The sequence below is a fragment of the Marmota monax genome, unplaced genomic scaffold, assembly GCF_021218885.2.
Source record: "Marmota monax isolate L192 unplaced genomic scaffold, Marmota_monax_Labrador192_F-V1.1 WCK01_AAM20220418_F8-fsc00106, whole genome shotgun sequence".
Lineage (NCBI taxonomy): Eukaryota > Metazoa > Chordata > Mammalia > Rodentia > Sciuridae > Marmota > Marmota monax.
The window spans coordinates 7,242,730-7,266,776 of NW_026695218.1; the positions used below are offsets into that span (position 1 = coordinate 7,242,730).

General features: G+C 46.3%; 2 protein-coding genes across 3 annotated transcripts; one reads left to right on the forward strand and one right to left on the reverse strand.

The window, feature by feature from the left end:
• The first annotated feature begins 20 nt into the window (after positions 1 to 20).
• On the forward strand, positions 21 to 4,808 carry Pradc1 (protease associated domain containing 1). Its single transcript, XM_046432223.2, has 5 exons — positions 21 to 180; positions 2,884 to 2,984; positions 3,490 to 3,599; positions 3,796 to 3,963; positions 4,188 to 4,808. Exons 1-5 carry the CDS (start codon positions 114 to 116, stop codon positions 4,306 to 4,308), a joined length of 567 nt encoding a protein of 188 aa, XP_046288179.1. The 5' UTR covers positions 21 to 113; the 3' UTR covers positions 4,309 to 4,808.
• A 581-nt stretch (positions 4,809 to 5,389) lies between these two features.
• On the reverse strand, positions 5,390 to 23,235 carry Smyd5 (SMYD family member 5). 2 transcript variants are annotated; one of them, XM_046432221.2, is made up of 13 exons: positions 23,109 to 23,235; positions 14,655 to 14,763; positions 13,748 to 13,887; positions 13,179 to 13,300; positions 12,070 to 12,139; positions 11,111 to 11,215; positions 10,255 to 10,317; positions 9,858 to 9,928; positions 9,415 to 9,521; positions 8,970 to 9,026; positions 7,670 to 7,764; positions 6,916 to 6,986; positions 5,390 to 6,818 (listed from the first exon to the last, which is right to left on the reverse strand). In XM_046432221.2, the coding sequence occupies exons 1-13, from the start codon at positions 23,202 to 23,204 to the stop codon at positions 6,674 to 6,676; spliced, it is 1,251 nt and encodes a 416-aa protein (XP_046288177.1). In that variant the 5' UTR covers positions 23,205 to 23,235; the 3' UTR covers positions 5,390 to 6,673. The 2 variants fall into 2 exon arrangements, with proteins under 2 accessions (XP_046288177.1, XP_046288178.1); XM_046432222.2 differs by lacking the exon at positions 8,970 to 9,026.
• Between the last annotated feature and the right edge of the window lie 812 nt (positions 23,236 to 24,047).

Genomic DNA, 24,047 nt, shown 5'->3' on the forward strand with positions numbered 1-24,047 from the left:
CAAGGAGAGCGGGTCTGTGGGCGGGAGGCCAGAGCAGCTGTCAGGCTAAAGTCCGGCAAGCTACGCGCTGCTGGACGGCTGGAGAAAACGCGGCGCCGGGCCGGGCCCTGGAGATGGTCCCCGGCGCCGCGGGCTGGTATTTTTTCGCGCTGTGGCTCCCCGCGTGCGTCGCGGCCCATGGTAAGCGGCAACGGGAGGGGCTGTGGGGCGGGGCTGACCGTCCAGCTTGCGTGTGTCTCGGGCCAGGGGCCACGGGTCACCTTGGGGACCCCACGAGTTATGAGTCGGGTAGGTCTGGAGACGGGCGGCTAGAGTGAGTGGGTGGGTGCTGTTCTATAGGGATGTGAGTTGGGCGCAGCTTCAAGCTGGGTTCTGAATCCTCAGTTACCCACGTCGAAGCTGCCCCCACCCCCCTCCAATAAGGACAACCCCAGGGACTTGAGTTGCGAACAGGAGGAAGCACAAGGGACAGATGGAGGCACGAGCCAGAGATATATATGTCAGCCTTCACATATATACTACAGGATCACGCATTCCTACATGTGGGTTCACACGCCCAAGCATTCACCTACACAACCCACTTGCACCTGCACAAGCACATAAATATATATACTATACACGTACATGAGGTATATCTACCCACAATTTACATAGAAAGGCACATGCAAATGTCAAGCAACGGTGTGGGAGAGGGGGCAAGAGGGAATCGTTTAACGCTAATCCAGTATGGCTTCCCCCGGATGTCATTGTATCTGATGGGGAATCCCCACTCCCAGGCTAAAAGGCCATTATACCCCAGTGCCAAGCTCATGGAGCTCTACCTGGTGGCTGAGTTTTGGACAGTAGACAAGGACAGCTAGAGCCACAATCAATCTCAACCCTGGCATACGGTGATAGCTTGGTTTGTTTATTAACAGACCTATGGCAGCAGCTTCCTTCCTTCAATATTTATCAGTCTCTCCCTCTAAGGAATCCAGGGACTCAGCTCCAGCTAAATCATTAGGCTTTGATGCTGAAAAGAAGTTCCCATACCCAGAAAATTCGGGTGGTTCTGGCAACTCTCCTGCTCAGGACAATGGAGCTAGACATAGTTATTTTTCATTCATTCAATAACCTTTACTGAGCACCCACTACATTCTGGCCACTATGTTGGCAACAGGGATTACAAACTTAACAATCCTTGTCCTAGTGGGGAAAGCAGACATTAAAAAGTAGGAATACTATAAAGTATGAATTATGTTGAATGTATCAAATGGAAAAAAAAGTATATTTTGACTAGGAGGATAGGGCAATCATAAGGCAAAAACTTAGATCTGGGAAAGTGACATTTAGGCTGTATCTTAAAAAATGACTGGAAGTGAGTCAGGTAAAGAAGTGGGATGATACAGGAATAGGAAACATTCCAGGTAGAGGGAAGAGCTTGCAGAAAGACCCAAAGAAGTGAAGAAACTGAAAGGAGGCCAGTGTAGCGTGGGAAGGAGATGAGGTTGAAGCAGTGGCCAAGAGTCAGATCATACAGGGTCTTTTAGACCATAGTGCAGTGTCAACTTCAGCAATTTCCTTTGCACTAAAAGTGCAAAGGAAATTGCTGAAGAGCACTGAAGCTCTGGGAGTGAAAATACGATAATTCCTAAGATGTTTTAAGATCCCTGGCTTTACCAGGAGTGGTGGTGCATGTCTGTAATCCCAGTGATTTAGGACCTTGAGGCAGGAGAATGGCAAGTTTGAGGCCAGCCTCGATAATTGAGACCCTCAGTAACTTAGCAAGACTCTGTCTCAAAAAATAAAAAGGGATAGGAATGTAGTTCAGTGGCAAAGCACCACTAGATTCAACCTCCAGTTACCTTCAAAAAAAAAAAAAAATCCCTGGTGTTTACTTGGTGGATGGACCTTGGCAAGCCAAAATAGAAGCAGATGGAATACTGAGGCAGGAGGATGGTCTGATCCCAGGAGTTGAAAACCAGCCTGGGCAACATAGTGAGACCCTGCCTCAGACAAGAAAAAGGAAAGAAGAATGGAGGCAGTAGACCATTAAGAAACTGAAACTAGGGCTGGGGATGTGGCTCAAGCGGTAGCGCGCTCGCCTGGCATGCGCGCGGCCTGAGTTCAATCCTCAGCACCACATCAAAATAAAATAAAGATGTTGTGTCCACCGAAAACTAAAAAATAAAATATTAAAAATTCCCTCTCTCTAAAAATAAATAAAGCTGAAACTAGACTGGGGTTGTAGATCAGTGGTGGAGCACTTGCCTCACATGTGTGAGGCACAATTTTCGATCCTCAGCACCACCACATAAAAATAAATAAATAAAATAAAGGTATTGTGATCATCTATAACTAAAAATATTTTTTAAAAAGAAACTCGAAGCTGGGGATGTGGCTCAAGTGGTAGCATGCTCGCCTGGTGTGCGTGAGGCACTGGGTTCAATTCTCGGCACCAAATAAAAATGAAATGATGATATTGTGTCCACCTAAAACTGAAAAATAAATATTAAAAAAAGAAAAACTCTCAGGAAAGATATCATAACTGGACTAAGGGAATGACAGTGAACTGGAGTTAACTTCCAAATTTCACTTAGGAATATTTTTGTGTTCAGGACACTGTATCTCCACTGTGAATTTCCCAGGTCCACTTTAGAGCAAAGGTGAATTAAACATAGACCTCTCGTTCTTCCTGGCTCACCTAAAGAAGCAGCAGCAGGAAATATAAATCTCTGAGGTTACTAACTCCACATCAATTCTCTTCCTCAGGGGTGGGGACCCACACTCCCATCCAAAGGACCCAAGACTATAGTTAACTCAGTTGAAGACATGGGGTCTGTGATCTAAACCAGAACCGGCTTGTTCCTGGGAGGTTTTTCACCTGTACTCTTTATCCTTTAGGCTTACGCATCCATGATTATTTGTACTTCCAAGTGCTGAGTCCTGGGGACATTCGATATATCTTCACAGCCACACCTGCCAAGGACTTCGGTGGTATCTTTGTAAGTCCAAGGATGTACCTGATCTCTGATCCTCAGCTCTGCCCCTTTGCCTCCCTGAGCTCTGGTGACTCTGAGTCAGGGAAGGAGAGAGTTCAGCTATGCTCTGGAGGAGCTGCAGTACAGAAAAGAAGCGCTTCCAACTACTTCCCCAAGCATACAATAGACTAGGTACCATGAAGGGACAAACCATCTCTTTGGGGGTCATGAAATAGTGAAAAAACAAGTGCACCAAGCTTCTCTGCCGGCTCTACCTCTGGACACCTACTTTCCTGAGTCTATGACCAATTACCTACCTAGCTCAAAGCAACGTGGGTTGGGGTTGGACAACCAGATAGGCCTTTGTGAGAATCAAGGCTGGAGTGCCCAGCAACACAGAAACCACTTCACATTTCCTTCACTCTTTATGATGAGGGCCAGTAAGATGGGCCGGTCAAGCCCAGTCCCAAAGCAGATGTGTCTGGTCTTCTTATACTTTCTCCTGTTCAAATGCCTAAACATTTTTTAGCACACAAGGTATGAGCAGATTCATCTTGTCCCTGCTGAACCTCCAGAAGCTTGTGGGGAACTCAGCAACGGCTTCTTCATCCAAGACCAGATTGCTCTGGTGGAGAGGGGGTAAGGAGTCAACGGGCATGGCACAAGTAGGGGGCAGGCATAGGGCAGATTCTGAGATCATGGCCGGTGGTGGTAATAGCTGGTTTTGAATTCTTTGAAAGACTCAAGGCTATCCATATTTTTGGCTTTGTACTTAGGAGTCTTTATAACAAGTTCTACATGATCCTTCTTTCTCCTCTGACCTCACCTCTTCCAGGGGCTGCTCCTTCCTCTCCAAGACCCGGGTGGTACAGGAGCACGGTGGGCGGGCCGTGATCATTTCTGACAATGCAGTTGACAATGACAGCTTCTATGTGGAGATGATCCAGGACAGTACCCAGCGCACAGTGGACATCCCTGCTCTCTTCCTGCTCGGCCGAGATGGGTGAGGGGGGTCCTTGTCTTCGGCTGTCAGCAGCAACTGGGTAACATGACTTGGGAGGTGAAGGGTAATCACCAGCCCCTTCCCATAGACCTCATCTTGGGGTGCCTCAGTTGGAGGGCAAAAAGACTCCTTGGGCTTCAGAACCCAAGAGTGATGGGGAAAGTGGGACATGTTGCGATGCTCAGAAAATGTGATCACCACCACCTCTCTTCATGCCCTCCTAGCTACATGATCCGTCGCTCCCTGGAACAACATGGGCTGCCATGGGCCATCATTTCCATCCCAGTCAATGTCACCAGTATCCCCACCTTTGAGCTGCTGCAACCTCCCTGGACCTTCTGGTAGAAGAGCTGGACTCACATTCCATCCATAAGCAACTCTGAGCTGGGAAGGGGAGACCCAGGAATTCTACTATTTGGAATTTGGGGATAGCACCTGGGGACAAGTGGAGCCAGGTAGAGAAAAAGGGCTTGGGCCTTAGGCAGGCTGAGGGAGGGAAGCCACACCACTGGCTTTCCCATCCTCAGGGACTCCAAGGACATCTCATGCTACAGGAAGAGGGAAGAGCCAAGCCCCCAGGGCTTCTGGCTAGAATCTGGACCAAAAGAAGCCAAAGGCAGGCAGCCTGAGAGCTGTCTGTGACCTGTCACATCCCACCTGGTTCAGCCTCCCCAACCCAAGGTCTCCTCACAGTGACCTTCACAGCAGTTGCTGGAGTGATTTAAGGAACTGGTGTTTGGGACTCAATAAACCATCACTGACTTTTTAGCAATAAAGCCTCTCATCAGGGTTGCACCTGTGTCCTAGAATAAAACACACGGATGGGAGGGACCTCCAGACTCACATCTCTGGTCCCGGTTTTTTTTGTTGTTTGTTTCATTGTAGAACTGGGGGTAGAAATCAGGAGCACATCCTACCATTGAGCTACATCCCCAGTCCTTTTTTTTTTTGTTTTCTTTATTTTGGAGACAGTTGCCAAGGCTCAAACTTGCAATCCTTCTGCCTCAGCCTCCTGAGTAGCTGGAATAATAGGCATGTGCCACCATACCTGGACCATACAATCATTTTGAGGGGATGCAATTAAGGCCCAGAGAAGACAAGGACTTGCCCAAGGTCCAGCACTCAGACTGCTAGTCTTGGATCCCAACACAGCTTTATGTTCAAGAGCTCAAGAAACCCCAAGGAGGTGAAATTCAGCCCCCTGGGAAGAAGACTCATCTTGTAGCCTAGTGCTAGGGATCAAGATTGGACCTTAGGGGTCCCATGTTCTGACTTTAGAAATATTTGTACAATAGGTTGCTGAGACCAGAGATGCAGCTCCCTATCTGCCCCCATCTAGTTTAACCTGAGCCTCTAGGCACCCATCTACATTTATTCAGCAAGCTATTCTCAGCTAGTATCTACAAAGCATTCCTGTAGAGGCCTGTCACCACTCATGTTTTATTGAGGACAGTGGGCAGGCAGGGTGGGAAAGGGTTGCTGGCTGCTCTGAAGGAGTAAGAACCCAATAGGTGAGGGGGCCAGACAGGCAGGTTCAACCTAACTCCATGATCCAATCAATAAATGTCCTATGGGTGGAACCTGCCCTCCCTGAGATCCCTCAGCTGGGGGATATGACAGGACCTCACAGAAGGTAGGCAGGAAGGAATTGGGAATGATGGATGTAATTCCTCCAGCACCTTACCCAAAAGTGAGAGTGCTCATCTGGGAAAAGGAGGGGACAGTCAGCTAATCTCTGAGCATCTAACCTAGCTCCTCTACATTTCTGGAAGACTTCAATGTTCTTCTGTAGAGATCCTAAAGATGGAGACTGAGGCCAGGAGAGCCCTTCACTGACCCATTTTAACTGGCCCCAGGGAAGACTAGAACATTCTAAATTAAGGAACATAGACCTGTCAGCCATACTGCTAGAGTCCTCAGCGGGAAAGGGTGATGATCATCCATGCACCCCTCCTAAGGAAGGCAGAGGCTTTCCCCATACCCCATGGGGCCAGCACTGTGCCAGGGCATGAGAGGAAAGGCACGAGGTACAGAGATTCTGGGGTCTGGAAAGGAGTTAATCTCCACTTCCCCTGATATCCAAACAGTGGGAAGGGTATGTGTGTGTGAGGGGCAGGGGTAGCAGATTCCCAGTGTTCCCTGGGAGTGGGCCTCAGGGAAAATGCTCTAGAGGTCCAGACCCTTGCCTTACCCTATTGGGCTAGCGAGCAAACCATTGTCTTATCAACTATAGCTGTGGCAGGTGGAGCAAGGACAGTGGGGTACCTCCTCTTTCCATTTCAGTGACATCATCTGTGCTCATTTACCACTTTTTACCCCCTCAAAATAATAGCCAATTGAGAGGGAAAAAGCCTCAGGTGAGTGGATGAGTATAGACCAAGGGGCCAAGGAGAAGAGACACTGTTAGGGCCTGACCCTGGTTCCAGCCCCTCACATCTACAGTGGAGTGACCTCGGGGGAGGCCGGTTCTGGAAGGCTCAGTGACAGCAAGGGGCCTGAGCCAACTCAGCAGCAGTGTTCAGGGCATGAGGTCTAGTGGGGGACATGGGGTCCAGTCTCTGTCCTACCCTCAGGCAGCGAGCACTGGAAGGGGGAAAGCAGGCAATGGGAGTCGGGGCGGGGGGGGGGGTTCCTTCCAAGCCTCTTGTCTTGGGGAAGGACCTCCTATCCCAGCAGGATCTGGGGCAGGGCCACTGCTGGACAGAACAAATCACACATCAGTCATCTCATCCCCTAGCTCTGCATCTTCTGGTTCTCCTTCCTCCTCCTCTTCTTCCTCCTCCTCTGAGGTCACGTTGGGTTCATCAGCCTCTGCCAGGCATTTGGGGCAGGAACAGACAAACAGATAATTCTCCCTGCAGGGATGGGGGAATGATGAAGGTAAAAAGTCAGGCAGCTACTGGGATAGAGGAACCCACAGCCCAGCTACCCAACCATGTCTCCAGCTGGCACCTGAGGATCTTGTGGCGGCTGTGGCGGCTACGCTCCCGCTGACAGCAGTCTAGATAGCTGATACAGATTTCCTGTGGGGCAGAGGAGAGATGGGGTCTGAGGGTCTGTGCTCTGCATTCAATAGGATAAGGGCCTCCCCAACAACTGTCCTATCTCCAACCACTGCCCATCCCAGGGAGCCAGAACTGAGCTGCCCTTCAGTGAAGGGATGGGCTGCCCTAATCCATTCCATCATTCCTTCAGTGGGCAGGTGCTCTGAAATTTCAACAACCCATGTTTGAGGTTGAAAGGAAACTGAAGTTAGCCACTGACCATGGTGAAAGTCAGTAAATGGCCAACATCTAGGGCTGAAATTGGAGGTTATCTTGATGTGAGGCTACATGGCCTGGAAGATGATTCCAATCAGGATCTGTGCACTGAGCTCACAGCCAAGACCCCAAACCCACACTAGCCACCACAGCTCAAGGCACAAAGAGCTACCTCCTGCTTTCTTAGGAGCTATAGATCTGTCCATCAAAAGGTGGCTGGGACAGGAACCTGGGAATATAGCTGTCCCTCAAACACTGCTCTAGAGTTATTTTTTGAAGAAGTGTTGTAGGGTTAGAACATGTGAAAAGAGTAAGGCCTTGAGGCGTATGGGATTCATCCAACAGCCTGAACTTTGAGGGGCTCTAGTTACTGCTGTTCCAGATCCCTGAAGATAACTTACCAAACCCACTGCCCACCCTGACCCTATGGCCCTGGCCTCCCTCACCTCTCCTGGCTTAATATCCTCCAGGGCGGTCACATGCAAAAGGAAGTTGTTTTCTGGGAAGGAAGTCTCTGCATTAGGGACACAGCTGTGGTTGCCTGGGTCACAAGAGGAGTGTAATGAAGATTAATGACAACAATAACAAAAAAGTCTCTCAATTCTGCAGAGCATTTCCTTGTTCTCTGAACCCCGACAATCTGAGCAGGTTCTAGACCCCAGGTTTCCTGCCTCCACATCCACTCTTCTTCCCTGAAGACCATGGTGCACAGGCACAATGCACTGCCCCATCAATCCGGGCTCCAGTCTCTCAAGACTGGCCAACTTCAATCTCAGTTGTGTTCCCACTGTCTCACTAGGGGAGGGACAGGGCTCTGAAGGAATGCCTGCACCAGACCACTTAACTCAGTTCTGTCATCTATTGGATATGGTCCCAGCTTACTTGGGCCCTCTGAATAATCAGTTTGGGAGGCACAGAGTGGCCCTGAGGTCTAGGAGGAGGGGCGTGCTGTGAGGAAACCAGGAAGCTGAGGCCTGAGATCAGAAAAAGACAGTGTGGGAGCTGGTCCTGGCCCTCCCCGACATATCTGAGGAGACTTGCCTTCTAGCCTGAGCTCCCTCTGCCTAGGATCTTGCGGGCCTCCTGGACTCTTCCAACGCTCCCCTATCCCACAGGGCAGAAAAGTACAAAGCCCACACTTCCCCTTGCATGAAGTAGAGCTCTGTGCCTGCCTTAGGCATGACCTGGTCCACTGTAAATTTTTATATATTAGCATCTATTAACTCGAGCAATGGGTTGGGGATGTAGCTCAGTGGTAGAGGGCTTTATTTGTACGCCCAAGGCACCGAGTTCCCTTACGAAAAGAGAACATACAGTTAAATAAATGACTGAAAAAATATAATGGAGTAAAAAGGCCCAAGGGAATCCCAAAGCTCAGCCTTAACCCCACTCCCAAACTCAACCCCACCAGCCTAGAAAAGGACCAATTGAGAAAGATAAAATGTGGTGAGACCACCTGGCAGAAATGGGTGGGCTTGTGGGGCACATTGGCGCACACCTGTAATCCCAGCCACTTGGGAGGCTGAGGCAGGAGGATCGCAAGTTCGAGGCCAGCCTCATCAACTTAGCAAGACCCTCAGCAACTCAGTGACACCCTGTCTCAAAATAAAAAGGGCCAGGAATATAGCTCAGTGGTAGAGAACCCCTGGATTTAAATCCCTAGTACAAAAAATAAAAGGAAGGAAGGAAGGAAGAAGGAAGAAAGAAAGAAATGGGTGGCCCATCCCTTCCAATGTCATGACTCACAGCAGCTCTGAAGCACAAAGAGGCCAGATCCTTCACAGTTAAGGAACTCGCCAGTTGCTGTAAGATAGTAATATACAGATAGTGTTCTACCCATTTTACAGGAGGGAGAAGAAAACTAGGCTTACAGGACAGGCACCAGCTCCAGTGACCTGCCACCTACCACACTAATGCACCCAGGCCCTACCTAAACTTGCTTCTCTGAGGCTCAAGCCTTGCTCTTCTGTCTGCAACATCACCCTATTTGTCCGGCACTCCCCCTCTTCCCAGCAGAGCCTCTGGATGGATCTCAGGGCCATTTCTCACCTGCATGTCCTGTGGACAGTTCTGAAGCATCCCATCAACCACCCCTTGCCATTAGCTCAGAGGTCCCTGGGAAACGACTATATCTATCATCTGACTGAGGGGTCTCCAAGGTTGGGTGAGGTCATGGCCCCATCTCACCAACCTGCCTCGATGTCCTTGTACAGCTGGTCAATGAAGGCGTCCAGCTGCTCGCGGTCCTGAGGCTTCAGCTCCAGAGCATCACAGGCATGGACCCACTGGCTCAGGGAGCTGAGGGTGCCAGGCAGCCCGTGGTTGGAGAGAAGGCCCAGGTCACAGGGCTCTCCACCTCCAGGAGAGTTAAGCCCAGGCAGAAGGATCTCCCATCCCATTTCTTTCTCTAGGGTAGGGGCCCCGTCTTCCCCAACATATCAAGGCCCCCAGGACAGACTCCACTGCTTCATTTCTCCCCCCTCCCCCCCCCCACCACATCCAGTTCAGTGCTCTAGCCAGAGTCACAACCTGCCCCACCCCAATGTTGAAAGAAGCTATGGCTACTTTCCTCGCTCAGTCTTCCACCCGAGCCCCAAGAGATCATGTAATAGCTCTAGGACAATCTCTTCTAACCTGGTCCCAATTCCTTGGCCATTTGTCCCAACAAGAGCAAAGAGAGACCGAAATCCATCTGGAGTGAACCACTGTGGGAGAGAGAGGAGATGAGCACTCAGGTTATAGCCACTTGTTTTTCTTCCTGATAGAACTCTGTTCAATAAGACTTCTGAGGGCTGGGGATATAGCTCAGTTGGTAGAGTACTTGCCTCACATGCACAAGGCCCTGGGTTCAATCCCCAGCACCACACACACACACACACACACACAAAGACTCTGAGAGTCAGTCCCATCCTGGTTCCAGGAGACCCAGTAAGTAGGCTTTGGCTCAGCTGTTCTAGGAGAAGCTGATTCAGTTGCTCTTGGAGAACTGCAACAACCAGGAAGCCATTGGTCCCATCCTCCCCACACTTACCTGGCTAAGTGCTTCCTCATAAAGGGCTTCTGTGAAGAGTTTCCGCAGAAATTCCAGTTGGCCCTGGTTTAGGGGAGGCAAGGAAAGACTTGCATTTCTGGGGATTTCCCCTTAGCACCCAAGTAGGGCCTAGATGATCAGGTGAGGGAAGGAAAAAGGGGCTGCTTTCATCTTCAAAGAGCAGTCCGCTGGCCTGCTCCAACCCAGGGTGGTGAACTCAAACTTACTGTTTTCTAGTACTTGCACCAGCAAGGCAGAAGCAGCCTGGCTTAGAATATCTACCTTTGCTCCCCCACCCTGACCTTCAGGCCAGCTTGGTCCTCCTCTTCCTTCCTCTGAATTCAATATAGGAGGGCCCACCCCAGGCACATCCCTTCCACATAGCTGCCTCTACCCTCTCACAACTCTGTGTGGGAATCTGCTGTCTTCAGTAGGAATCTGTGCTCTGATTGAGAATGGATACTCAGCACATTGGCAGTTTCACAGTTCTCCCTGACCTTGAGGACCCCCAGCTCCACATTCTCCATTACACCTGATTTGCCCACTGCTAACCTCTGACAGGGGTCTCATTTTCACTTTCCCATATTGATCATTCTCAGGACAGGACATCCAACCCCTCCTTCCTCTGTCACCACCCTAGTTGCCCACTTCTCAAATTTTAGGTCCACATTAGGTCACAAAGATAAAGAGCAGTAGGAACTTAAGTCCTCTGAATGAGATTTTCGGGCCCAAGTTTTAACCCTTTCCTGTACCTGGAGAAAGACCAAATCTGGAGTTCCCCACAGGTAGCTGCAGTTCCTCCCTGGGCTATCTGGGAAGGGTGAGGGGTGAAGACAAGTCATGGAAGAAGACTAACCTTGAATTTGTCCCCCAGGAGTTTGTGGACAATTTCCTCTTCCTCGTTGGCTGTTTTGTTACAGAACTGGGAGAAGAGCCTGATCCAACGGTCCTTGTCCTTTGCCTGCAGTGGATAAATATACTTGAGGGCCTTGATCTGTTGGGGAGGATGGGGCCCCTACCCTAAAGAAAGAAATGGGGTGGTGGTGGGAAATCATTCTGCCTGGGCTTAACTTGCCTGGAAATTATATATTTTATATAAATATAAAATACATTTATATATATATATTTTTTTTAAATATATTTTTACAATTTTATTTTTTTATGTGGAGCTGAGGATTGAAGCCAGTGCATCTTGTGTGCTAGGCAAGTGCTCTACTACTGAGCTTCAACCCTAGCCCCAATATGTTTATATTTTATAAATATAAATAGAATGGTCACAGACACCCACCTCCTTACTGCCTATGTGAAATGGACAGTCAATGTTTTTAAACACTTGCCATCAGAGAATGATGACCATGCATGAGCTTCTAGGGTCCCTGCCTGTGCTTGAAACTTCATACCCACCCTGCCCACACCCAGCTATCTCCCCAGCAGGAACCAGGCCTGCCAGTGCAAAATACTTGGAAAATAGGAGAATGATGCTGAAGAATGATGGTATCCACGGAAGGGAGTTAGAGTGGCTTCTCTCACTTTATGTAAGAGATACAATCCTAAAAAAGTGATGCTTTATAAATCAATGCATGAATTGTTACCACACAATCTCCTCATAGGTCGAAGACAATAGGCAAAACAAGCTCCAGCTCCCTATGCCCAATGTATGTTTAATATACTCATACAGCTAGCTTTCTACAGCAAGCAGCTCTCCTTTAAGAGGTCAGGAGTAACTATCAAGCTAGGATATTGAGGTTATAGGAAGGCTGAGGCCCAGAGCTGAATGGGGCAAGTTAGTTTCCCTGGAAGGGTCAGGGAGCTCACCTGCTTTACTGTGGCCACCATCCGGGCCATTAGCATGATGCTTGCAGTCTCAGGGGGGTAGTGAATACTCCTGGGGAAACAGAAAAAAATGTTCAGGCTAGAGCTGGACGTGGCGGTGCACACCTGTAATCCCAGCAACTCAGAAGACTGAAGCAGGAGGACTGCAATTCTGAGGCCAGCCTCAGCAATTGAGGGAGGCCCTAAGCAACTTAGTGTGACCCTGTCTCAAAATTTAAAACTAAGACTAGAGATGTGGCCCAATGGTTAAACCCCTGGTTCAATCCCCAGTTCCAAAGCCAAAATTTAAAATTAAATAAATAGCCAGGCAAGGTGATGCACACCCATAATCCCAGCGGCTTGGGAGGCTGAGGCAAGAGAATAGTGAGTTCAAATCCAACCTCAGCAAAAGCAAGATGCTAAGCAAATCAGTGAGACCTTGTCTCTAAATGAAATATAAAACAGGGCTGGGGATGTGGCTCAGTGGTTGAGCGCCCCTTAGTTTGATCCCTAATACCTCCCAGACAATTAAATAAATAAATAAATAAATAAATAGGGCTGGGGATATAGCTCTGTGGTTAAGCACCCCTGGGTTCAGTCAAAAAAAAAAAAAGTTCAGACTAGAAATTTTCTCCTTAAGTCAGGTGCAGTGGCACATACTAAAATTCCAGCTACTTGGGACAATGAGGCAGGATAACAAGTTCAAGGACAGCCTAGGCAACTCAGCAAGATCCTGTCTCAAAATTAATTTTAAGAAGAGGAGAGGAAAAGAAGCTTATTCTCCAGTAACTGAGTTCTGCAAAACTCAATCTGACCACTACAGAGGAATCTCCCTATTGATTCCATCAATTACCAAAGAGAGACAGTCATTGGCAGGACTTAGGCAGACTTTGCATCCCTATGGGATTAATGGGGCTCTTTTGGGGAGCATGTAAATGCTGAGAATGGCAGGACTGGCAGGCAAGACTCAAGGCAGGGAGTTGGGTGCTATGACTTTTGTCTAAGTGGAGGAAGAATCTGGGGAATGGTAACTAAAGAAATCTGTCAACATCTATTGAACCTAAGCAGGCAGGTAAGAAGGGAGGGATAAAGGAAAGAAAGAAGAAGCCTACCTCCATGCTTCCTGCAGCTTATTGAGAGGATGCAGGGGGTCATCCTGGGAGGGACCTGGGCACAGGACCCGGTGGTATTGTTCCGCAGCTGCCAGCTGACATTCCGCACTGCAGTACATTACCTATTAGGTGGGGAGGAGGTCAGAACCCTAGGATCTGGCCGTGGAGTAAGGAATGGAGGCACAGACATCCCCTTGGGTACTCACCTCCAACTGCATTCCTTCCACAAACAGCCTCTGGGCAGGAGCTCAGAGGATATTACAAGATGAAAAAATATAGAGGGTGCTCTGAAGGCATGCAGGAGGGCACCTAACATAAGCTTGTAAAACCACAGAATGGAAAGAGCGAGGCCCCCAAGAAAAAGGCAATCATCCATCAAGTCTGACAATGAAATTGGGACAAAGAGCATGAAACTGAAATAATTACCAAGCCGTTCTAATGTCTTAACCTACATGTGGTTCTCAAGGGCCATGACCAGGTCTATCTGGGCTTTTGTCTCCCCAGTGAGGACTTCAACTAAGGCCTCCCACTCCCTCCCCCCTTCAGGTGAACTCCTCGGGATGGCTTACCTGGCAGTGGGGACAGTTCTGGTGGAGATCCTTGCGCACAGTGCATAACTCTGGATGAGGCAGAACCTGGCCTGGCTTCCCAGTCAGCCTCTGGGCATTCTCCTCTGCCTTCTCCAGTGCCCGTAGGCAGTGGTCACAGGCTGGGGTGAAGCCAGACATAGGAATGTAAGTGTCCCAAGAGGAGGGTGCCACATCTGTCCTTTGTACAGCAATATTCTCTGGCTAGAAGAGCACCTGGCATACAGTAGGTACTCCATAAAGTTTGGGGAATGAATTAGTGAATAATGAATGGAATTAATAAAATGAATGAATTTCATGTATCCAAAGGTGGATGATCCCTTCCTCCCGCTCAAGAACCCCCAGCCCCTCCTTCCAACTTTCCCTACTTATCCATCAGACTCAGTCTGTGGGGCTTCTCCTGCCAGCCCTAGGCTGGGTTTTTCCTACATTCTGGAGCCAACTGGCCCTCTTTTCATGCTTGTTCTCAGTTTAAGAAAAGTGTGAAGTGTGTGGCCAGCAAAGCTAAGGCATCCTACTTGCTCTGACCTCTAATTCAGACTGTTGAACAAGGGTCATACAGCTGCATCTTGGTGGGGGGTCCACTTTGGCATAGAGCCCTTCAGCATAACATACAGACCCTTATACTATGGGTCAAGACTGATTTCTGCCTGAGTGACAGCCCTCTCCCAGGGCTGAGGAGCCTGCTACTGCCCGTACACAGCCCCAAACTCCTGAGAGTGGACAGAGGTGTGGTTCTGGTCAGGTACAGTTCTCCAGAGGAAGACAGCATTTTCTCCCAACATCCACAATCCCAGAGACATCAGCCAGTATGAATGTATGCAGAGCTCTTCCATGTATAACAGTGACCAGGTTCAACAGCCATAAGGAATAGGTGAGATGTGCTCACCTCGGTACCGATAAAGTGCATTCCAGAGAAACTGTGCAGCCACCAGGGGCCTTTCTACGAAGATGGTCTCTCCCTTCCGGATCAGCTGTGTAGCAAACAGTCCCTTTCCCTAAAAGCGCAGAGAAGAAACAGGATGGTCATTAGAAAAGACAAGAGACATAGTTCCAAGGGCTCCCAGAAGGCCATCTGGCCCTTCCTTCACATGCTCCTCTTGGCAGAAGCCTCAGGGAGAGTGGTCAATAGACTCCACAACTGCCTCCTCTGGAAAGGCAGCCGGGACCTACTTTCAGTTACACCTCTTTCAGTCCATTTAGAGCAGAAGGTCTTGCCTGGGAGGGAGTCACCACAGCAGCCATCTTAGGCTACTCAGGAGAGGAGAATTTTTAGAATTGCCAAAGCAAGGCCAAGGCTCTAGCAGGTTGAAGCCTCCTACACCAGGAGCCGGTAAGGCAAGGCAGGCTTCTTGGTCTCCCAGATCCCTCCAGATCCCAGCAGAGGTGCTGCTGCTTGGGATTACAGAGAACTCCACATCCTAGGAGAAGGAAACTCAGTTTGAGAGAGAACTGCTCTTTTCCTTAGTCAGCTGGATACCCAGGGTATCTAGCACAGTGCCAGGTACCTGCTCAGAGAATGCACTGAAAGGAATGAGCTAATCCTAGCACCAGCTCTAGTATTAATTTGATGTGAACTTTTGAGCCAACTGCTTCACATCTTTGCATCTGTTTCCCACATGAGAAGTACTGTAATAATATCTACCAGATGGTTTCCACGACGCAATAATATAACATAGGGGAATGTCCCTGATGAGCTATTGCTTCTTATTTTTCAATGTGAGGTGCTTGATTGTCACCATGAGCACTGCCTGGGACACTGTTAGAAATGCAGAATCCTAGGCCCCATCCCCGACCTACTCAATCAGAATCTGTGTCTTAAGATGTTCTGATGATTCCTAGGATGCTGAAGTCTGAGAAGTACTGGTCTGTCACACTGTATACATTAGGTATACAACACTATATAACTCATGACAAGAAAGCAACCTGTGAACTGCCATCTCCCAAATGTGTACAAGGACTCAGGAGGTGGCTTCAGAACGCAGACAGTTAGTGGTCATGCTGGTCCTTACTCTGGCTATTCACTTAGAGAAGAGGGTGGTACTCTGCCAACACTGAACTGCCACCACAAAGGGAAAGGGAAAAAAGTGTTTGACACAGCAGTAAGATATCCTGTCACTGTGTCCTCTTGAATAGTTTCCCATGTCCTTTTAGCACTGGTGTTCTGGTAAGACAGAGATTCCGCCAAACTCAGAGCAGCAAAAATGTGTAGAACAGGACAGGCCCTGGGCAACCCATGAGCCACAAGACTCAACCCTTGGAACACCATTGGGAGCTCTCACGGTAGACTGGGACAGGTGAAACAACCAGGGACAAAGTATGAATGCATGCTTGACTGTCTTCCTGGAAACCCCACCCCAATACCTTATAGCCTGACACCCAATCTAGCAAAATGAAAACTTAGCTTCATCTACAGGACAAAGCAACATGAAACAGGGGCTGGGGATGCAGCTCAGTGGCAAAGCACTTGCCTAGTAAGCACAAGGCCGTAGATCTGATCCCCAGCACTGCCTGATAATCATGATGATGATGATCAAGAACAACATTATCTCTGACAATTTCAAATCTCAATATTGGATAAATGCTGGGAGCCATTAGCCAAGTAGGTATGACAATTTCCTTGCCAGCGTACCCCATGTTGCAGTGACATTGAATGTAGGTGACCTTGCTCAAGGACCAAGGCGGATTAGGGCGTTCCCGGTTTAGGTTCCAGGTTTAAGGTTTAAGATTATTCCTGCTGGGAATAGGGCGTATCCTGCTGCCTGAGTTCCCCTTGAGTTCTCATGGGATTTAGACAGTATATTTTGGAGATAGAAGCCCAGTGGATTTGGATTTGGGCAGAGAACGTGGATTTCCCCAGAACATGATTGTAGACGGCTGGTGTGAGTTCGGGAATAAAGAGTTGCTGTTTGAATCTACAAGCTGTGTGGTGGCTCGTGATTGTGTGCCCAGCCAGACTGCGGCATTTGTGCCCAGCCAGACTGCGGCATTTGGCGGCCCGTACGGGGAACTTCTGAAGCTTAGAGGTAAGTGAAATTTCTCACCGTTGAGGAAGATCGAAAGAATGGGTGACCAATTCAAAAAACAATATGCTCTTGTTTTGATTTATTTTGTTTTTATTTCAAGTTGCCTGTTCCTAGAACTTTCTCAGGCAAACCGGGGAAAATGGTTGACTCAAGGTTTGAAGTTGTTCACCTCCGAGCAAGAAAAATTGTTAGAGGAAAGAGGCACCCCAGTAAGACCAAGAACAGTTAGGGCATATGTTGATATAATACAAAAATGTAGCCCATGGCTTTTTAAAGATGAGTTATTAAGTATATCAATGGGACCATCATGGTATCCTGTAGAAGGATTTTTCTTCAACAAGAAAGAGATGGCTAGTTCTGTTTACTACATTTGTCTAAGATCTTGGTTTTTACAGACATCTGATTAATTTACAAAGCTAAAGTGTTAAAATATCAACCACTAAATATAAGATCAAGTACTCTTTACTTATTAAGTTCCATAAGGTAATATATTTAAACATTATGTGTGTTTTCATAAATTGGTAAATGGAAAAAGGTTTAATATTGCTTTGGTCTGTGTCTTTGCTGAAACAAGGTTACTAAGTGTTAAGATTCTATCATATGTAATTTATATACAAAGAGTAGAAAAATTTTCAGTTGGGTTTCAATTATAGTATTATAGTATCATAAAAAACATGAAAGTCTTTCATCTTATTAAAGTGGAGTAATTTGTCTAAATCAGAAATTTTATAAGAGTTGTTTCAAAATGTGAATTTATAAAAAGGGTTAACGGTTAAAAAAGAGATAGAAAAAGATTCAAGATGTGGAAATATATTTTAATATAAAAGGTTAAAGGAGAAAGAAATGTTTCTAGATGAGATAATCTCTGTTTGGTAAAGTAAAAAGTTGTAAAATGTCATTTAAAAAGATTTTGAGGAAACTAGACTTACTTTAAAAGCTTGAGAAAGGAAGAAAGAAGAAAAAGGTATTTGTACACGGCAAATTGAGACAAAGTTTCTCAATGGAGTTAAAAAAAAAAAAAAAAGAAGCCTTTGGTTGAAGGGCAGCCATGTAAACTAACATTGAAGCGATTTAAACAAAATCTAAGCCTCGTTTAAAAGAGTGAAGCTGTAGGTGGTGAAAAGTACATTTAAAAGTACAGTATAGATGATAATTGGAAGGCTTTAAAAGGTTAAATTGAAGGTGGTTAAAATGCCTTCATGACGAGGAAAGATTGCGGCATTCGAAGCCTAGTTAATCGTAAAGGCATTACTTAAAAAAAAAAATGGGACGATAATAGGATAAAAGATATTTAGATGAAGAAGATTAAAAATTTAAAGTGAAAAACTTTAAAGACTGAAGTATAGAAAGTTAAAAAGAGAAAAGATAAAGAAGATGTAGAAAGATAAAAAAAAGATGTAGGAAGACAATAATTTTAAACCCACAAAATAGAAAACAAACAAACAAACAAAAAAAACTAGGAGGAAAATAAGCAACTAAGGGTAAATATACAAACCTTAGAAAAAAACTAGAAGATAGAAATAAGGTTGAAAATGTCAAGTAAGGTATTTCAGATAGAAAATGCAAAAAGCTAAGACAACTATTAGATACAGACATTCAAGATAGAAAAAGGTACAAGAGAGAAGTTTACAGTCAAATATTGGATAAAATAGAAGAACAAGGAGATTATTAGTAATTTTTTCAAAAAGCCCATCAACTTTAATTTCTGGTGGTGCAGAAATTAGAAGTCTCAGATGAGGGTGTTAAAATTTATAGACAAGAGCCAATTTAGAAAACATTAAACTAGAAGGAAATTGGTTTAAAACCACATCAAAAAATTAAAAGGACTAAAGTAATTCTAAAAACTAAGGCAAAATGCTTTTGAAAGACTTAAATTTAAAAGGATCTTTAAGGGGTACATATCCCCCAAAGATAAACTTAAAATAACGCTTTTTACTCTAAACTTTTTAAATTTGGATTCATCAGGACTTAGTGCTGCGGAAAGGCATATGTATCCAAAAAATGTACATAAGCCTAAAGTACTTTGGAAAGATATTCTAACAGGACAATGGAAAGGTCCTGACCCAGTGATTGTCTGGAGTCGGGGGTCTGTTTGTGTTTTTCCACAGGGAGAACAGCAGCCCATTTGGATTCCAGAGAGATTAACTAAAACAATTTCTACAGATCGAAAAGAAGATGATTTGACTCAAATCCATAACAGCTGATATCCAGAACTCCAGCTTGGCCATTCTTACATCTGCGACAGTGATTAACCAGGATGCTTTTTTCAATAGCTATTTTATTATTGCATTTTCCACATCATAAGGTTCTATTTTTATTTTTTGAGCTCATACAAACCTAGGTTAATGTTTTTGTGATCAGTTTTATTTTTTGACTGTGGAGTTTTTAAACATTGCAATGGAGATTTCACCTAGGTAAAGCTACAAGGCCTTTACTATTTTCTTATGTGTTGTACGTTTGTGTACACTCTTGTGTTTTGTGTTGTATGTCTGTATGTGCGTATGTCCATATTTCTTATATGAGGAGCGCTCATGAAAAAATGGATCCGAATTATTATTATTTTTTTATTCACGTGATTTAAATGGTTTAATTTAAATTAGGTAAACAGCTGTTAAGGATTGTTTTTAAAGGAGGTTAACAGATCTGTCTGTTTACTAATTTAAATTAGGTAAACAGCTGTTAAGGATTGTTTTTAAAGTAGGTTAACAGATCTGTTTGTTTACTTTCACCTTTCCTTTTCATTATATTTAATAATTCTTTTCAGGATAATGTCTTTTTAGCATCATTGCCAGAATTCCCATCTCCATCCCAGTGCCGGTGAAGACAGCTTCTATGATAGCTATCACAGTAAGCTGTATAAACTGATGCATCAATGAATATAACTCAACAAGTAATGCTCAATCAAGGAGTCAACTTACTTTGGGAGGAAACGGATTTTGGGAGGAAATGGACATATTGATAGATTCCTCTGCTTTGAACTGCTTGCAGAACTTGCCTGGACTATGTAACTATCGTTTGGTGCAGCAAATTGTGGTAATGCTGGCATATCTTTGCTGATGGTGTCACTAGTGATGCAATTTTTATTTCCTTGCCAGCGCACCCCATGTTAATTGTGGTAGTGCTGGCATATCTTTGCTGATGGTGTCACCAGTGATGCAATTTTTCCTAAGGAGCCGTCAATTGGCTTGGTGTTGTGGCATTTCTGTATTCTCCTCCCTTCTGCTAGTGATGGTCTAAAATTTGGGGGCCAATGGCTGTATGCTGGACCGGTGGTCAGTGACGGGTATGATCCAATTGCAGTGGTATCAACCTAAGACAGGAGGCTGACGCCTAAAGGTCAGTTTTCTGATGACGGGTAAGAACCATATGTTGAATTGGACAACCTACCAGGCACGGTCCTTAAGCCACATTGCTTGTTGTTTAATTAATCAGAAGGGGGGAGATGCTGGGAGCCATTAGCCAAGTAGGTATGACAATTTCCTTGCCAGCGTACCCCATGTTGCAGTGACATTGAATGTAGGTGACCTTGCTCAAGGACCAAGGCGGGTTAGGGCGTTCCCGGTTTAGGTTCCAGGTTTAAGGTTTAAGATTATTCCTGCTGGGAATAGGGCGTATCCTGCTGCCTGAGTTCCCCTTGAGTTCTCATGGGATTTAGACAGTATATTTTGGAGATAGAAGCCCAGTGGATTTGGATTTGGGCAGAGAACGTGGATTTCCCCAGAACGTGATTGTAGACGGCTGGTGTGAGTTCGGGAATAAAGAGTTGCTGTTTGAATCTACAAGCTGTGTGGTGGCTCGTGATTGTGTGCCCAGCCAGACTGCGGCATTTGTGCCCGGCCAGACTGCGGCAGATAAATACAGATCTCCCTTTCCTTTTGTCTGGAGGATCAAATGCAGAAGATATTTAGAAATCAAAACAAAGGAAAAAGAATCAAAGTTGTTCCTTTATAATGCTACTCATTCCCAAAACAGATGAAAGTGTCTCAAGAAAAACAGTTCTACTTCATAATATGAAGGAGTATGAAGAACAGTGAACCTGAAGAGGAGAAATAATACAAACAGATTTGTAATTTGAAAAAGAAGTTTTAAGAAAAGACTATGCAAAATTCTTAAGACCATAGAGTAAATTTTAAAATCCTGATTAAATGATTTTCCACAAAAATACAAATGACCAAAACTGAATTAAAAAAAAAAAAAAGGAAGCCTGGATAAACAAGCAGTGCTGAGATCTAGTGTACACCAGCATGGCATTCCAGTTGGCATCACTTAGACCTGATAAGGCTTCTGTCCCAACTGGTCATGTCCCTGGAATAACAGTTTGTACATTCTTGACAATCATCCTGCCAATATTTATAGAAGCAATAAAATAATAGAAAATTACCCCCACAAACAGGCCCCTCATCTACATACATGGTTTCATTAAACAGTTCTCTGAAACTTTCAAAGAACAAGGAATCTCATCTTATCCTAAACCAAGCAAAACCCTCATGTGGTAACCAGAGGAAGATGGCACGAAGAACAAAATCATAAACCAATCCTACTAATGATCACAGATGCAAAAACCCAGGACAATTCATCTTGTTATCAAACCCAAGTAGGTATGTAGATATGTGATTTTCTCCAGCAGCAGATTAGGTAGAGGCCTAGAGAGGGTAACCAGCAAGGCGTCTTGATAAAAGGCTGGGACAGAACAACTAGGCAAGAAAAGTGGCTGAAGAGATTAAATAAGAAAGAAGTGAAGAAACGAGGGGGATGAGCAACAGTGGGAAGGGCTAATGAAGATAATAGTGAGCTAGGCATGGTGCACATGCCTGTAATCCCAGCAACTTGAAAGGTTGAGACAAGAGGATTCTGAGTTCAAGGCCAGACTCAGCAACTTAGGGACATCTTGTCTCAACATAAAAAATAAGAAGGGCTGGTGATGTAGCTCAGTGGTAAAGCACTGCTAGGTTCAATCCCCAGTACATATATACACACATACACACACACACACACACACACACACACTAGTGAATATTGCTGTAAACTAGGAGTGATATAACGACACACTAAGACGCCATTAAACTGTGGGCCACCCAGTAGCACTAGAGGCTCCAGGTGGAGTAGAAGAAGTGAGCAACGAAGGAGACCAAGGATGCAGGGGAGCTGATTTCCCAAAAAGAATGCTCCAGATGCTTCAGAATGAGGTCAAGGGAAGCTTGGGCTGGTAAACTGGATCAATATGAAGACGCTGACAGCAGGAGACAGATGACTAGAGGGCTAATATCTTGGGCAAGGGCCAAGGATACATTCAGCCACTACATGTTATTAATTATTCAACCTCAGTATTACCCAAAGAAATGTAAATGAGAACAAAGCAATACCATTTTGTACATATCAACTGGCAAAGATAACTGAGAAAGAAAATAGTGTTGGAGAGAATAAAAGGATGTCTGCACAGAAATTAACTCCAAGACCTTTGATCCCAAAGGTGAATAAGATACAACATAAAGTGCCCATAAACCAGGGTTTGTTTGAGTGAACTTGGCCTTACCGTGGAACAGGCTCCACTCTTAAAAATTAATATGTAGAAATAGGTTTATTGATGTTAAAAGAGTCACTGCTGCATCATAAAAGCAGTTTCTAAAAATGTGGTTTTAATATATACATATTTGCACAAGTATTGGATTATGAATAATTATTGTCTTTACTTCCTTATATGCATCTTCTATTTTCTTTCTTCTACAACGAACTTCTAAAACATGACATCCAAAACGACCACATCATGTCATTCGTGTTTAAATTCATCAAATAATCCCAAGGCCTTTGGGTTTGGTCCAAGTTTCCCAGCACTCAAAAACCCTCTGTAAAGAGTCCTGACCTCTCTCCTTATTCTCCCACCCATATTTCACTCAGAAAGGTCCAGAGGACCCAGGTTTTTATATTTCTCAGTTGCCTCTACCCAGCGCGTCCCTGCCAACCGCACCTGGGGCCAGCAGCAATGCTCCCTGCCTAAGCTAGGAGTCCCAGAGCCCACACCCCTTCCCCCCACTGCCCCGTGGGCCTGCCCGGAGCAGCCTCAGCAGGGCCGCCGGGTAGAGGACCAGGTTCCGCTAGGCGGAGGGCGCGCACCGGGACTCCAGAGTCCGGGGTCCATCATGTAAGCGCTCCACGAGCTTGGGTACGGGGACAGACAGGGAGCTCCGGGCCGCAAGCTGAGGCCGGGCTGCAGTGTCCATGCTACATTAAGAGCCTCTAGGCTCTGAGCATGGGTGCCCGAGGCTATCTCCAAGACCGGACGGGGTTGGGGCTCCAGGCGGGACCCTCTCCGACCTCACCTTGGCGCTGCTCACAAAACGGACTTCCACGGCGCTCCGGGCCTGGCCCGCCACGCCCACGCAGAAAGAGAACACGTCGCACATGGAGGCCGCCATCTTGGGCGCGCCTCCGCATTCTGACCCTTGACCCCGCCTCGACCCGTGAGGCCCCGCCCCCTGCAGCCCCTCCCGGGGCGTGAGTGCCTGAGAGGCGACGAGATTCGGCTAGTCAGAATTTTGGTCCTCGGGTTGTTTGAGTGGGTGTAGAAGGGTCTGCTTTTGTGCTTTTCCATCTGCACAGTTCTGTGCCTGTGTCTTCATAGCCGGCATCAGCGTCCTGTGTGCTTCCGTAGTTTTGATATGTACCTAAGTCCAGGTTCATGTTTATGTGTCCACACAGTGACTTGTTTTGTGAAAATCGCTCTTTGGACCAGGCTTGGACACAAGGGGGCCGGGCGGGGGCCGCAGAAGTCCGACATTCCTATTCTCATCCTGAAGGGAAAGACTAGTTCTGAAAAACCAAGCTGGACGAGCGCCTCTCGCCTTCTCCAGGGGTGTAAGAACCATGCCAGGCTGGGTTGGTAGAGCAGTCTACAGTGGACCTAGGGGCCCCTTAAATTGGATGCAAAAGTGAATGTGCGCATACGTTGTTCTGAGTCCGCAAGAGGGGCACGTTGTCTCGTTCAGGACCCAGAAACCGCCAACCTCTGACCTATAACACCTGTCCCTACAACTAGACCTGGTGACCACCGTGCCTTATTTTGTTTCCTGGTCCTACAATTGATTGAACTCCTTAAAAAGGGACCTGTGTCTACACCTGCTTTGGCCTTATGGTGACTTTTGGGAATTGTGTAGAGCCCCTTGAATGTTGAATAGGTAAATGCTCTATTGTTTGTTTGTTTGTTTGTTTTAATTTTTAAAGTGAGCCATTTGTTCATGAAAGAGGAAACTGCAGCTGGA